The sequence below is a fragment of the Tupaia chinensis genome, unplaced genomic scaffold, assembly GCF_000334495.1.
Source record: "Tupaia chinensis unplaced genomic scaffold, TupChi_1.0 Scaffold146445_1, whole genome shotgun sequence".
NCBI lineage: Eukaryota > Metazoa > Chordata > Mammalia > Scandentia > Tupaiidae > Tupaia > Tupaia belangeri.
Genome location: NW_006206301.1, coordinates 2,867,918 through 2,881,272, shown reverse-complemented (window position 1 = coordinate 2,881,272; position 13,355 = coordinate 2,867,918). Strand labels below are relative to the sequence as shown.

Genomic DNA, 13,355 nt, shown 5'->3' with positions numbered 1-13,355 from the left:
CAGAGAGATGCAACCATTCAGACCATAACTCAGCCCACCTTCATGAGAGCGTTTCTCTTTCTTTCTCTAGCAACTTTGCTTTCCAGGACTCTTCACAAACTTTCTCAACTCAAAATACTCTGTTTGGGTTCCCTTCCCTGTGAAGCAGTGAGCAGAATGCTGGAAAGGCTCATGTATTAATTTCCCTTCTCTCAGCAATTGCCATCCAGTTTGGAGTGTTGTCCAGGAAAAAAAAAAAAAAAAAAAAAAAAAACTTGTTGTTCTAATTTCCTTTATGATAAGAGACGTTGAGCATATTTTCATATGCTTTTTGGTTGGTTGTATATCATCCTTGGAAAGTTGTCTGTTGAGCTCACTTTCCCATCTTTTAATTTTTTTTTTATGGGTAAGCTGTTGAGTTCTTTGTATATTCTGGTTATCAATCCCTATCTGAGGTATAGTTTGCAAATATATTCTCACACTCTGAGGTTGTCTCCTCACTCTAGTTAGTTTCTTTAGTTGTACAGAAGCTTTTTAGCTTAATGTAATTCCACTCATCTATTTTGGGGACTATTGTCTATACTTTGGGGGTCTTCTTTAAGAAGTCTTTGCCTACTGCAAGGTATCCAAGTTTTCCTTGTGTTTTCCACAGTAGTTTTATAGCTTGAGGTTTTATATTTAGATCCTTAATCCATTTTGAGTTGACTTTTGTTAGTGGTGAGAGAGAGAGGAGTCCAGTTTCATTCTTCCACAGGTGGATATCATTTGCTGAAGAGATTTTCTCTTATCATAAGGAAAATACAAATCAAAACCACAATGAGATACCACGTAACCCCAGTAAGAATAGCTAAAATGAAAAAAAATGAAGAATGACATGTGGGGGTGGTGGTGTGGGAAAAGAGAACTCTCCTACACTGTTGGTAGGAGTGTAGATCAGTACAATCACTATGGAGAGTGATATGGAGATTTCTCAGAAACCTACAAATAGAACTTCCATACAATCCAGTAATTCCACTCTTACATATTTACCCAAAGGATAGGAAGACCCTCAATAAGAAAAACACACATCCATGTTTATTGCAGAATTATTTATAATTGCCAGGACATGGAACCAACCAAAATGCCCCAAAATAGACAAGTGGATTGAAAAAATGTGGCATATGTACTCTATAGAATAGTACTCAGCCATAAAATAACAATGAGCCCCTGACACCTGATACAAAGTGGATGGAATATAGAAGACAATGCTAAGCAAAGCAAGCCAGACTACGAAAAACAAGACTTTGTATGTCCCCATTCAATATATACTGATTGTCTGCACTCTATAGCAGAAACGGAAAGATTGGAAGATATAAAAGCAGACAGGGGAACTGTGGATAGTAGAGATAGTAAAGATAGGAGTAATAGGGGGATGGGTAATAGGGGGAGGAAGAGGAACAGGGGAAAAAAACAACATGTTTAATACACACAAAAATGAAATTATTTGCTGATGATAATATATATGGTAATGTCTTTGTCTTGACTAATATGCACTGTATTTGCACTGGGAAAAGCCATGTTGTACCCTATAAAGATATAATAATTAAATATAAATAATAAATATATATATTATACATACTAAAATAAAAAGCTGTTGGTCTATATATTTTGTCCAGCTTTCTAGTTGTTTAAAGGGAGAAGGTAAATTCAGTTCCTTTTATTCTATAATATCATTGCCTGAAAGATAAAAACTTAATTGCTATTCATTTCATAAATATTGATTTAATGCCTACTGTGTATGAGAAATGGTGCAGAGCACTGGGGTAGATTATTGAACTAAATAAAATACATTCCCTACCCTTGTGGTTACCACAGCCTAGAAGGGAAAAACAATAACAATTAAGTAATCATTCAGGTAAATACATAATGTAAACCATGGTAGGTGACAGAGAAAGAAGAATGCTACGAAAGCATTTAATGGATTGATTTTGTCTGGAGAGGCAAGAAAAGTTTCCCTAAACAAGTGACTCTAATTAAGATGCTAAAAATATGTAAGATTTGATACCAGTGTTATGCAGAGTAGGAAGACTACCAAGAATAATTGCATGGGCAAAGGCCTATGGTGGGATGGAACAACTGAGAGAAAATCCACTGCTTAGATTTTTCAAAGAAACTGTAAGCAAAATCTCAGAGAGTTTATGGCATGTGTTAGTGGCAGAGCAGGTCCTGAAATAAAGGACTTTTAGCCTTCAGGTCTAGTGCCCTTTCAGCCCATTATGTTGCTAGACGTACATAGAGAATACTAGAACATTTCATGTCATGATATTTCTCATTTTATGGCTCATGAAATATTATAGGCAATACACAATTTTAAAATTTATTTTTATTTACAAATAAATCTGTTCAAAATTTTATTCAAGGTACACTTTTAATTGTCAATATGCTAGTGTATTTATTTACAAGGAGTGTGCTAGAAAGTATAAATAAATGTACAAGAGAGCACAAAACAGAAAAGAAAGAACACTCACATATTTAGCACACTGAAGACCAATCAGCATTGTAATGGCCTGGGAGTGTTAATGTGGCTCCCTAACTGGCTAAATTACACCCAGGAGATTCTCAGCTCAGCAGTCTAAGCTGTTAGTGCTTTCAGACATTTGGGGAAATGCATCCATTGCCCCATTCCAAGCTTAATTGACATAATAAATGTCAATTACAGCTCCTTCAAGATTTTAAACTGCAAAACTCAAGTGAAACTATTTACGTATAAATGCATACAAGACTTCACTCCAAGAAGACTCCCTTAAAAGAGACAGAGAGTATTTACATTTACCATTCATGAAGTGAATATGCACGGGAAACAAACACAAAGACACCAGCAAACTTGCACATGCCTATTTTCTCCAGCTAGCCTAAACATATCACTCTTTATTTTATTTTATTTTTTTGGAGAGGTTTTTGCCATAGGGTGCGTGCGCTCACCACACAGAGAAAGACAGAGAGACAGAAAGTGAGAAATCACCCCCCAGGGGGGATGGCCATGCTGCAATCCCTTCTCCTCCATTCTCCTCTTGGGATCTTGGGCACGCACGCACATGCGTCCTGAGTGAGTTTTAAGCCACCAGGTCCGGGATCCAAACCGCGGTCGACTACATAGGAGTCCAGCGACATAGCTATTAACGCTAACTGCTGGTCCCCATATCACTCTTAAGTGGCTTATAAGTTGTTATATGTGAGTAGAATTCCATTTTCTTTCAACAAGGATATAGAGAGCACCAAGTATTGGGTTGTCAGAAATGTCATGATGCATTTTTGCATGGTTTTGCAAAAATGCATCATGACATTTCCGACAACCAATACGTACAAGGACCTGCAACACAGTAATGAGCAGGTTGGACAGACTTACCCCTATTTCCCCCTCTAAGATTCTGCCAGGAAGTCCCTTTTTTTTTTTTTTTGAGAGGCTTTTTGCTATAGGGCGCGTGCGCTCGCCAGACACACACAGAGAGACAGAGAGACAGAAAGCAAGAAATCACCCTCTATGGGGGATGGTCCTGCCGCAATCCCTTCTCCTCCATTCTCCTCTCGGGATCTTGGTCATGCATGCACACGCGCCCGGTGTGAGTTTTTTAAGCCACCGGGTCCTAAACTTGAACTGAGGTCGACTACATGGGAGTCCAGCGACATAGCCATTATGCTAACTGCTAGTTTTCAGGAAGCCCTTTTTCATCCCTGATTCTATATCTACACGTAACTCCTTTTCAAATGTTTACTTATGAGGCTTAAAAGATAATTATTCATTCAGTATAAATATATAACAGCAACTGAACTTTGTAAAACACCTTTTTAAGTCTCATCAACTAGTGGGAAAAATCTTCATTTTAGTTTAAGTAGCCCAAGTTGCCAATTGTTTGATGTCATCATCATCTTCTTCTGCTCTCCTGGAAGATGCTGCAATATAAAATGAAAAAAGAACAATTGGTGACAATCACAGAACCAGCAGAGAAAACAGGTATGAAATACATATATAACAATATGCTTATTGAGGAAATTAAAAATAAATGCTAAAAGAGATGGGCCCGGCTAAATTTTGGAGGCAGCCATCCTACCGCAGGTAGCTGAGTTGGGCAACAGACCTGGCTGGGATCGGCGTGCAGTGGAGGGCAAGCTTGGCTTTCTGTCTGGCTGTGCTGGGAGAGAGGAGGAAGGCACATTCGGAAGTCGGATATTTGTCATCTTTTTATTTAATTCTTCTTGCTCCAGTTCCTCAAGTTCTGCCATCAACTCATCCTGAACATAGGAGAAAGGAAGAATTATGGAGTTAACGTTTCAAGAAGTGGGTTTCCTCAAACACAATAACAAGAACATCTGCTACCCAATTGATATGTGAGAACCCAGTGAAATGGAATATTTATTTTAAAACTAAGTCTTTTTTGCAACACTGAGCAATGATTAAAAAACGAATATTTGGGGTTGTGCAAATTTGTTGTAGTTAATCTTATAATACTTCAGTAAACAGCCATTCAAGTCATCTGTGCTTGCTGAATATATAACCTCTGCAGTTTCTCAGAAATTTACACCTTGCCTATCATTTTCCAACGTGTTCTTTTCTCATTTCCTGTTAAAATGTGTGAAACTTTAATTGGAGGAAACAGACATTTTTATTTGGGATAATACAACTAAAAATAAAACAACAGATCTAGAAAAACTGTAATCTACAGGATGTAAAAGGAATCAATGATCCCATGGTTTCTTTGTCGAGTCACCAAAACCAATATAAATCATGCTTCATGTCTGGACTAAGACAACTTCAATTTGAGATAATTATTCTGCATTTCTTCCTCTTAGCAATAGCCCCAGAGAGTTGGTTTGATCTTAAATTATTCTTTATCCCCCCAAGCCTTAAAGAGACAAGAAGCATTGGACAACTTAAGGGTATAAGTCCTCCTACACCAAGACTGAGATGACTTGAAGTAGTTTAGATTTAATTAGTTCCTAATAAGGAATTAAGTCGTCAGGTGGGGGTTGTTTCCATGATGCACTGGTAATGTACTGCTTAAGAGAAGTCAGATCCCCCATGGTGTCCACAGCTGAAGTCCTCAGCCCAGTCAGCCCTAGGCACATCAGGCTTATATATGAATGCCCAGGCTCTGATGGACTGGAGGAAGGGGATGGGAGTGTTCAGACCCTGTGGAGGATACTTCTCTCTCTCACTCTCATATTCATGAGATTTATTATGAATAAAGAAAAAGAAAAGTCCATAGGTAGAATCCCACCCCATTCAGTGAGAGGTTAGGAGTCACTGAAATCCTGAGGCTGTCAATTAGAATGACCTTGGACACCCAGCCGAGCAAGTAGAGTTTTCATTTATTTATTCACTCATCATTCACCAAATTTACTGAGCACTCGTTCCTGGATAGATCTGGAACTCAGTGCTGGGGATGCAAAGTTGAATCAATACCCCTACATTCAAGGAACTTATGTACAAAAGTAAGAAAAGGCACATTAATACGATTTTTAAAGTGAGAGTAATTATGGGACAAGAGAGGAGATGTTTAAGCCAACCATGACATTTGATTAAGTCAATTAATAATCACATTTACAGCAAGATGAAGGATGGTCTGAGCTCTATTAAATCTACCTCATGAAAAGCAAAACATGAAGGTGAATAGCATCGGCACCTTATCGTTGTAGTTGTGTGCCTTACGGTTCTTCACTGGCTATGTGAATAAAATGGCATCATCATAAATTCTCTGATGTCTTATATCTACTCACAAAACAATTAGGAACAAATATAGAAAACACAGTAATAGAAGAAAAACTATCCTATGCTGAGTGCATGCCCAGAATTGCCACGAATGCTTGATTGTTAGCAACAGCACGAGAAAGGTATAGATGTTTTCTTTAGCAAATATGACAAAAGAGTAATTATTTCTTCATTATTTTCAGCCATGAGATACACTTTCAGCCTTTGGAAACACATATCTGGTCAGTGATCAAAAAATTTTAGAACGTAAGAAATGTTAGAGATCATCCAGTGATCCTGTCATTTTCATTTTACAAATGAGGAAACTAAGGGTCAGAAAAGTAACGAGGATTACATGAAGTTTTTAACAAATGATGGAACCCAGATGTCCTCCTGGACCAGAGACCTTTTTACTGTATCATAATGCATTTATGAGATTTACACCACCATTACAATTAGTCTCTGTATCACTGGACTGATTACTCTAAATGGAATGTGTGTGTGAATGCCACTCCACATGTGTTTTCTTTCATAGCCTGAGTAATACACAGGGGCAGCCTAACCTCTCATTTAACAGCTACAGAGCGTACGACGTCTGTTCCTTGCTGAGTGACACAGTCTGCTTTGTTTTGCCCAGATGTGTGAGCACTCGATTCCTTGTAATGGGGCTATTTAGGCTGCTTCCATTAAAAGTCACTAACTTTACATAATCACATGCTGTTTTGATCTTAATAGCTGAAAACTTAATTAGGAGGCTGTTCGCCAAACTATATTAATCTTTCCTTTAAATCAGAGCTATTAACACTTTATTTCCCTCTTAGGAGAAGTACATTTCTAACAATTATTATTTATTCTTTAAGGAATTCTTCATGTATTCTTCATTCTTTAAAAGAATATGTCTACTATACTTGATGGGAATGGGAAGGGGAAGTTCCCCTTTGTGGTAGCCTTTCCCTTTTTTTTTTTTTTTTTTTTGGCTTTTGCCATAGGGTGCATATGCTCACTGGAGAGAGACAGAGAGAGGGAAAGTGAGAAGTCACCCCCAAGAGAGAATGGTTATGCTACAATCCCCTCTCCTTCTGTTTTCTCTCAAGATTTTCAGCATGCACATACATGAGCCTGGCATGATTTTTCAAGCTGCTAAGTTCAGAACTCAAACCATGGTAGGCCATATGGGAATCCAGTGCCTTAGCCACCATGTCACCTGCTGGCCTAATAGTCCATTCTTTATATCAATTACCCACCTCATCAAAGTCATCACCAAATCCAACCCGTTGAGAAAATGCTTCTGAGATTTCTTGGGCAATATCCTGTTGCTCTGTGATCTCTTGCATCAAATCATCTATTTTGTTCAGGTCCCTGGGAAAGAATATTGAAATATTTTACAATTTTTTATTACAATTATAAATTTGGATATCATCCTGATTGAAGTGTCAACTTAACATAATTTTAGTTATTTCAGTAGGATATTAACAATTTCTGGTGATAATATTTATCAACTTTGAAAATAATTTCCACTTCAAAAAACTAGAAATCCTGTATATACACATATATTTTTAAATATTAAATAGTCATTACATTTGGGAGTCACTAGAAATCAAATCATTTTATAACTAATAATATTTGTAGATATATTCTAAAGTTTTGTCTGATAGGACAGATATAAAGTTTAAATATGGACTGCTGTGTATCAACTCTGTAGGAAAGGGAACCATGGAAAATAAAGGACCATCGCAACTAAGATAGGCTAGAGCAGCTTCCATTAGCCACCATCTATCAGCAGCCCTTTGTAGGAGGTAAACTCTGGGACTAGAGATCTATTTTCTACAATACCAAGTAACTCTGAGATCCCGATCCTTTGAGGGTTTTCTCATAAGCGTGATGCCCTGGAGGTTACAAAAGAGAGATGGATTCGGCCTAGAAAGGCCTCAGAGGCGTCAGCAATGGCAACAAATAATCCAGGTAGCCAGAGGTTCTGACCGACAGTTGCTTCAAAGAAAGTTTCAACCATCTGAGCTCAACATGCCCCTAACCACAGCCTAAGCTTTCAGTGTCTAAATACCACGGTCCATAGTGTCCTGTCTCTGAATCATTCCTCCAACTTTAAAACTAGGCCATACTGATTAGATACAAGAGGAGTGAAAACACCCTTCATTTTTCAGTAACCTAAATACTGAAAGTTTGATTCCCAGGGGAATGAATCTTTTGTGTTTCTCAGACTCTATATAAAAGCTTGGTATTTTGACATATTTTCACACAGTAATCAAAAAGAATACTTTACCACCCTTATCTCAAATCCTTATTACTATATTTATAATGAATACGCATTGAATATTTTATGAAAAGGAGTATAAGAGATGTATGGCTAAAATATGAGTCTAGGAGCAAATATTTCTCAGAAGGAACACAATGGTATGATGCCACTGAGCTACCTGGAGAGAAAGGCTGGCTTTGTAAGACATTTTAGCAACCAGCCTACAGCAACCACAGAAAGTTTTGACTTTACAACCAATCAAATAACCTCTTTAAAGCTGTTAAAATGGCAGCTAATTGTCAATGAATTTTCAAGCTAAGAAAATGTTAGCAAGGTTGCTTCCCTGCTCCCATCCTCTCACCTTTTCTATTTTTTTTCATCCTAAAGAAACTTGTCTCTGTCCCTTAGGTGTTCATTGCTCTAGTGCATTCTTTAATTCTGCTGTCATGTCCAGTATCAGGAAAGAATCAGGTCCAGGCATTTACTTCCCAGTGTGAATGTAAAGCAAACTGACACAAGCCCCACTACCAATATAAATATTGATGACTAAGTGCTTACTTTGTGCTAACTGTATTATATCTAGTATCTTACTGAATCTCACAATGACCATCTGAGGTTAAGTACTATTATTACCTTCAATTTACAGATAAGGAAACTGAGGCAATGTAAAGAAAAGTATTATAATTTGCCAAAGGGATAGTCAGCAGTGGAGCTGGGATTATGACCCAGAAAATACAACTCCCCACATCCATGCTCACAACTCTTATTCTATGTCAGTGGTTCGCCAGCATTGGTTAGTATCAGAATCACTTGGCGAGCTCGGTTAAAACAAAAAGGTCTCTGCTCTATCTCAGTTCAAGGGACCTGGACATCTGTCTTCTCATTAGCTTCCCAGGTGATTCTGATTTCCCACCAAACTTTAACAACCACTACTTTACAGTGCAAACACCAGCATAGATGCAACATTGAAGTCTTTTCAAAATTAGAGAATTATAGCATTTACCCATGGAGTTTCAGGCAGTTGTGAGAAAATCGGGAAATATTAGGAGCAAAAATGAATACCCTTTCTTCTTTCTGTTTTTTTGTTTCTTTTTCACTATAACCTATAATCTTTCTCTGATCCCACTCAACATGTCAAAGAGCTTCCAATGAATAAGCTCATGTCTGCCAAAGTCATTATATATTTCAAAAGATTCTTCCCAGCACTGTGAGAATTTATGATTCAAATAGAGACCAAAGTCACTCACATGTTCTCATGAGCTGCTTTCATTGCTTTTGCTGCAAAACCCATGTTCCTTAGCACCTCCGTGTTGGTATGTGAGTTTTCCAAGGCTTCTCTCTGGAACTCAATGGTGGAAAGGGTGCCATCAATCTGAGTGAGCTGCTTCTCAAACCTCTTCTTTCTCTTTAGTGCCTGTAATGCAGCTAAATAAGGGAGAAGCACATTTGTAAGGAAGGAGACTGAAACACCTACTCAAGAGACATTTGCATAGCACCAGCCATGGACTCTGAATTGCTGATACCTGAAGACGTGGAGTCTATCAAATAAACCCAGGAACATAAAGTGTCTTCTCAGACACTTACACCAACCATCACTCCCCAAAATATTGTTATTCTTTTTTTTTTTCCCCCAAAGATCTGGCAAGTTTTAAGAGGATAAACTCAATTGTTATGCTGTATGAAATATGATATGAAAATATGTCTGTTAGTATTAGACTTTAGAGAAAGGATAACTTTAAATATGAGTGAAAACCATGCCATAGAAAGATAAACCTTCATGGGAACCAGCAGTTAGCGTAATGGCTATGTCGCTGGACTCCCACGTAGTCGACCGTGGTTCGTGTCCCGGACCTGGTGGCTTAAATCTCACGCCGGGCATGTGTGCGTGCATGCCCAAGATCCCGAGAGGAGAATGGAGGAGAAGGGATTGCGGCGTGGCCATTCCCCCTGGGGGGTGATTTCTCGCTTTCTGTCTCTCTGTCTCTCTCTGTGTGTCTGGCGAGCGCACGCGCCCTATAGCAAAAACCTCTCCAAAAAAAAAAAAAAAAAAGAAAGATAAACCTTCAGAGGAATAAAAGCTTTCAGTGACTAATTCTAGCCCCATTTCCTTAAAGACAAGTTCATTGAGACCCAGAGAAATTAAGTGACTTGCTTACAGGAAGATAGCTTGAGGTAGCTGGAGCCAGAACCTAAAGAGGCAATATGCATTTCTAGGTCTGAAATGATTGACCATTAAGGTCACCATGAGTGTTTATGAATGCAAAATGGATTAAAAATAAATAAGGATTTTACATTAAAAAATTAGATGACACACTGGAGAGAGAAAAGAGCTTTGTCTTCAGACAAATAATATCTAAATAATCCTCATACTAACACTAGCAAGACCACTTTACCTACAAAGTAAACAGAGTCCTTTTGACTACGGCATCTTGGAAGACACCCAAAACATCTGCAAATGTACATTTTTTAAAAAAGAGATATTTTGGGGCCAGCAGGTGGCGTGGTGGATAAGGGCACTGGATTCCCACATGACCAACCATGGTTCGAGTCTCAGACCTGGTGGCTTGCTTTCTCACATTCCCTCTTTCACTCTCTCTCTCTGTGTCTTTCTGATCAAATTAAAATAAATAAATAAATAAAATTAATGAATAAATAAAAAAGAGATATTTTTGTTATAGGGTGCATGCACTCATCAGAGAGACAAAGAGAGACAGAGAGACAGAAAATGAGAATCACTCCCCAAGGGAGATGGCTGTGCCACAATCCCTTCTCCTTCATTGTCCTTTCAGGATTTTGGGCACACACATGTGCCCGGTGTGAGTTTTAAGTTGCCGAGTCTGGGACTCAAACCACAGCTGAATATATGGGAGTCCAACGATGTAACCATTATGCCATATGCTGGTGCCCCCCCAAATGTACATTTCAATAAGGCATTTATGGAGAGTGCAGGAAAAGAACAGCAAAGGAAGTTAATTTAATTGTTTTAGAGATTTTTGCTATAGGGTATGCACACTCATCAGAGAGAGACAGAGAAAGGGAAATTAAGATATCAACCCTCAGAGGGTGGGGGGGGATGGTCATGCTGCAATCCCTTCTCCTCCACTCTCCTTCTAGGATTTGGACACACCCCTACAAGCACCTGGCGTGATTTTCAAGTCGCCAGGCCCGAGACTTGAATCAAATTCAGTTCAGCCATGTGGAAGTCCCGCGTCTTAATCACCATACTACCTGCTGGTCCCAGCAAAAGAATATCAATATAAAGCATTAATAAATGATAATTATAGAATTGAGGTCTTTACCTCAGTTTTGTGGTTTCAAAGTGAAGTAGATAAATTATCATAATAGAAATTTCTGAGAAGACTTTCTTCTAATTCTCTTATAATTTCTGCAGATCTAGCTTGTTTATTTCAATTTTTTTCCTTTGGTGCACAAAGACTCACAGCATTATACTTTCTTGGTAGATACTGCAATCAGTATAAAGTATTATTTTTCTCTGCCCCATCTGATACTTTGTGCCTTAAATTCCCTTTCAATTTTTTTAAATTTTTAAATTGTTATTTATTTATTTATTTTTTGGAGAGGTTTTTGCTATAGGGTGTGTGCACTTGCCAGAAAGACAGAGAGAGACAGAGAGACAAAAAGTGAGAAATCCCCCCCGCACCCAAGGAGCATGACCACACCACAATCCCTTCTTATCCATTCTCCTCTCGAGATCTTGGGCGCTCATGTACAAGCACCCAGTGTGAGTTTAAGCCACCAGATCTGGGACTCGAACCTCAGTTGACTACATGAGAATCCAGTGACATAGCCATTACACCAACTGCTGGTCCCTCCCTTTCAATTTTCAAAGAAATCTTTTTTAAAAATTACATTAAGCATTATGGACATAATTTTGATAGTTATTTACATCAAACTGTAGTGTTCATCAGCTTCTTTTTTATTTTATTTTCTTTCTTCCTTTCTTTCTTTATTTTTTGATCGATGGCATGTTCACTAAACAGAAAGAGAGAGAGATAGGAGAAAGCAACCCCCATGGAAAATGGTCACACTGCAATTCCTTCTCTTCCATTTCTCTTTCCTTTTGGGATTTTGTTTCTCAAGCGCCCAGGTTCAGGACTCAAACTGTGCAGCCGGCCATGTGGGCTACTGCTGTGTTAACCACCAGGCCATGGGCAATAGTCCCAAAAACTAGACAAGTGGGACTAGGTTAGGCTGAGAAGCTTCTGCACAGCCAAAGAAACAATATGTAGAGTGAGAAGACAACCCTCAGAGTGGGAAAATATATTTGCAAATTATACCTCAGATAAGGAGCTGAGAACCAGAATATACAGCGTACTCAAGCAACTTTCCCACAAATAAAAAAAATCCAATTAAAATATGGGCAAATGAACTGAACAGACACTTCTCCATAAAAGACATACAAATGGCCCCAAAACATATGAAAATATGGTCAACATCCCTTGTCATAAGGGAAATGCAAATCAAAACCACAGGAGATATCACTTAACCCTAGTCAGAATGGCTAAAATTAAGAAAATAAATAATGATAAGTGCTGGCAATGCTGTGGTGAAAAGGGAACTCTCCTGGGAGTGTAAATTAGTACAACCACTTTGGAGAACGATATGGAGACTACTTAGAAACCTACAAATAGAACTACCATATGACTCAGCAATTCCACTTCTAGGCATTGATCCAAAGATAGAAAAACCCTCAGTCAGAAAAACACTTGCATATTCATGTATATTGCAGCATTATTTACAATTTACAATTGCTAGGGCATGCAATCAACCCAAATATCCAAAAATAGATGATTGGAAAAATGTGTCATATGTACTCGATGGAATACTACTGGGCCATAAACAATAATGAAACCCTGACTTTGATACAAAGTGGACCAATATGGAAGACTTAATGCTAAGTGAAGCTAGTCAGACTATGAAAGACAGACTTTGTATGTCCCCACTCAATATATATCAATTATCTTCCCTCTATGGCAGAAGCTGAAAGTTTGGAAGGTTTAGTAGCAGGGAGGACATTGGTAGATACTAGAGATAGTAATAATAGGAGTAAAGGGGAGTGGGTAGTGGAGGAAGGGAGGAAGGGAGAGGGGATCAAGGAAGAAAAAGGAAAAAAAATACGTTTAATTAACAAAAAATGAAAAGATAGTTACTGCTGATGATGTGTATAGTAATATCTTTGTCTTGACTGATACGCATGGTAATTGTGCTGAGAAAAGCAATGTTATACACTGTAAAGATGTATGTGATTAAATGTAATATAAAATGAATTAATTAATTAGAAGAGGGCGTAGTGGCGCCCACCCTATGACAAGTAGAAGACTAGACCGGTTAATGTAAGTATATATTATACACTTATATAAATATAACATATAAGTG

At 38.2% G+C, this 13,355-nt stretch overlaps 1 protein-coding gene across 1 annotated transcript in view; it reads right to left on the bottom strand.

Annotated features, from left to right (window-relative positions):
• Positions 1-3,607: 3,607 nt before the first annotated feature.
• CHMP4C (charged multivesicular body protein 4C) overlaps positions 3,608-13,355 on the bottom strand; it is a 29,139-nt gene continuing 19,391 nt past the window's right edge. Inside the window, exons 2-5 of the mRNA XM_006168938.2 lie at positions 9,206-9,383; positions 6,949-7,063; positions 4,095-4,248; positions 3,608-3,909 (exon numbers count right to left, since the gene is read on the bottom strand). Coding sequence (XP_006169000.1) covers positions 3,845-3,909; positions 4,095-4,248; positions 6,949-7,063; positions 9,206-9,383 — 512 coding nt within the window. The 3' untranslated portion in view covers positions 3,608-3,844. The remainder of the gene's footprint in view (positions 3,910-4,094; positions 4,249-6,948; positions 7,064-9,205; positions 9,384-13,355) is intronic.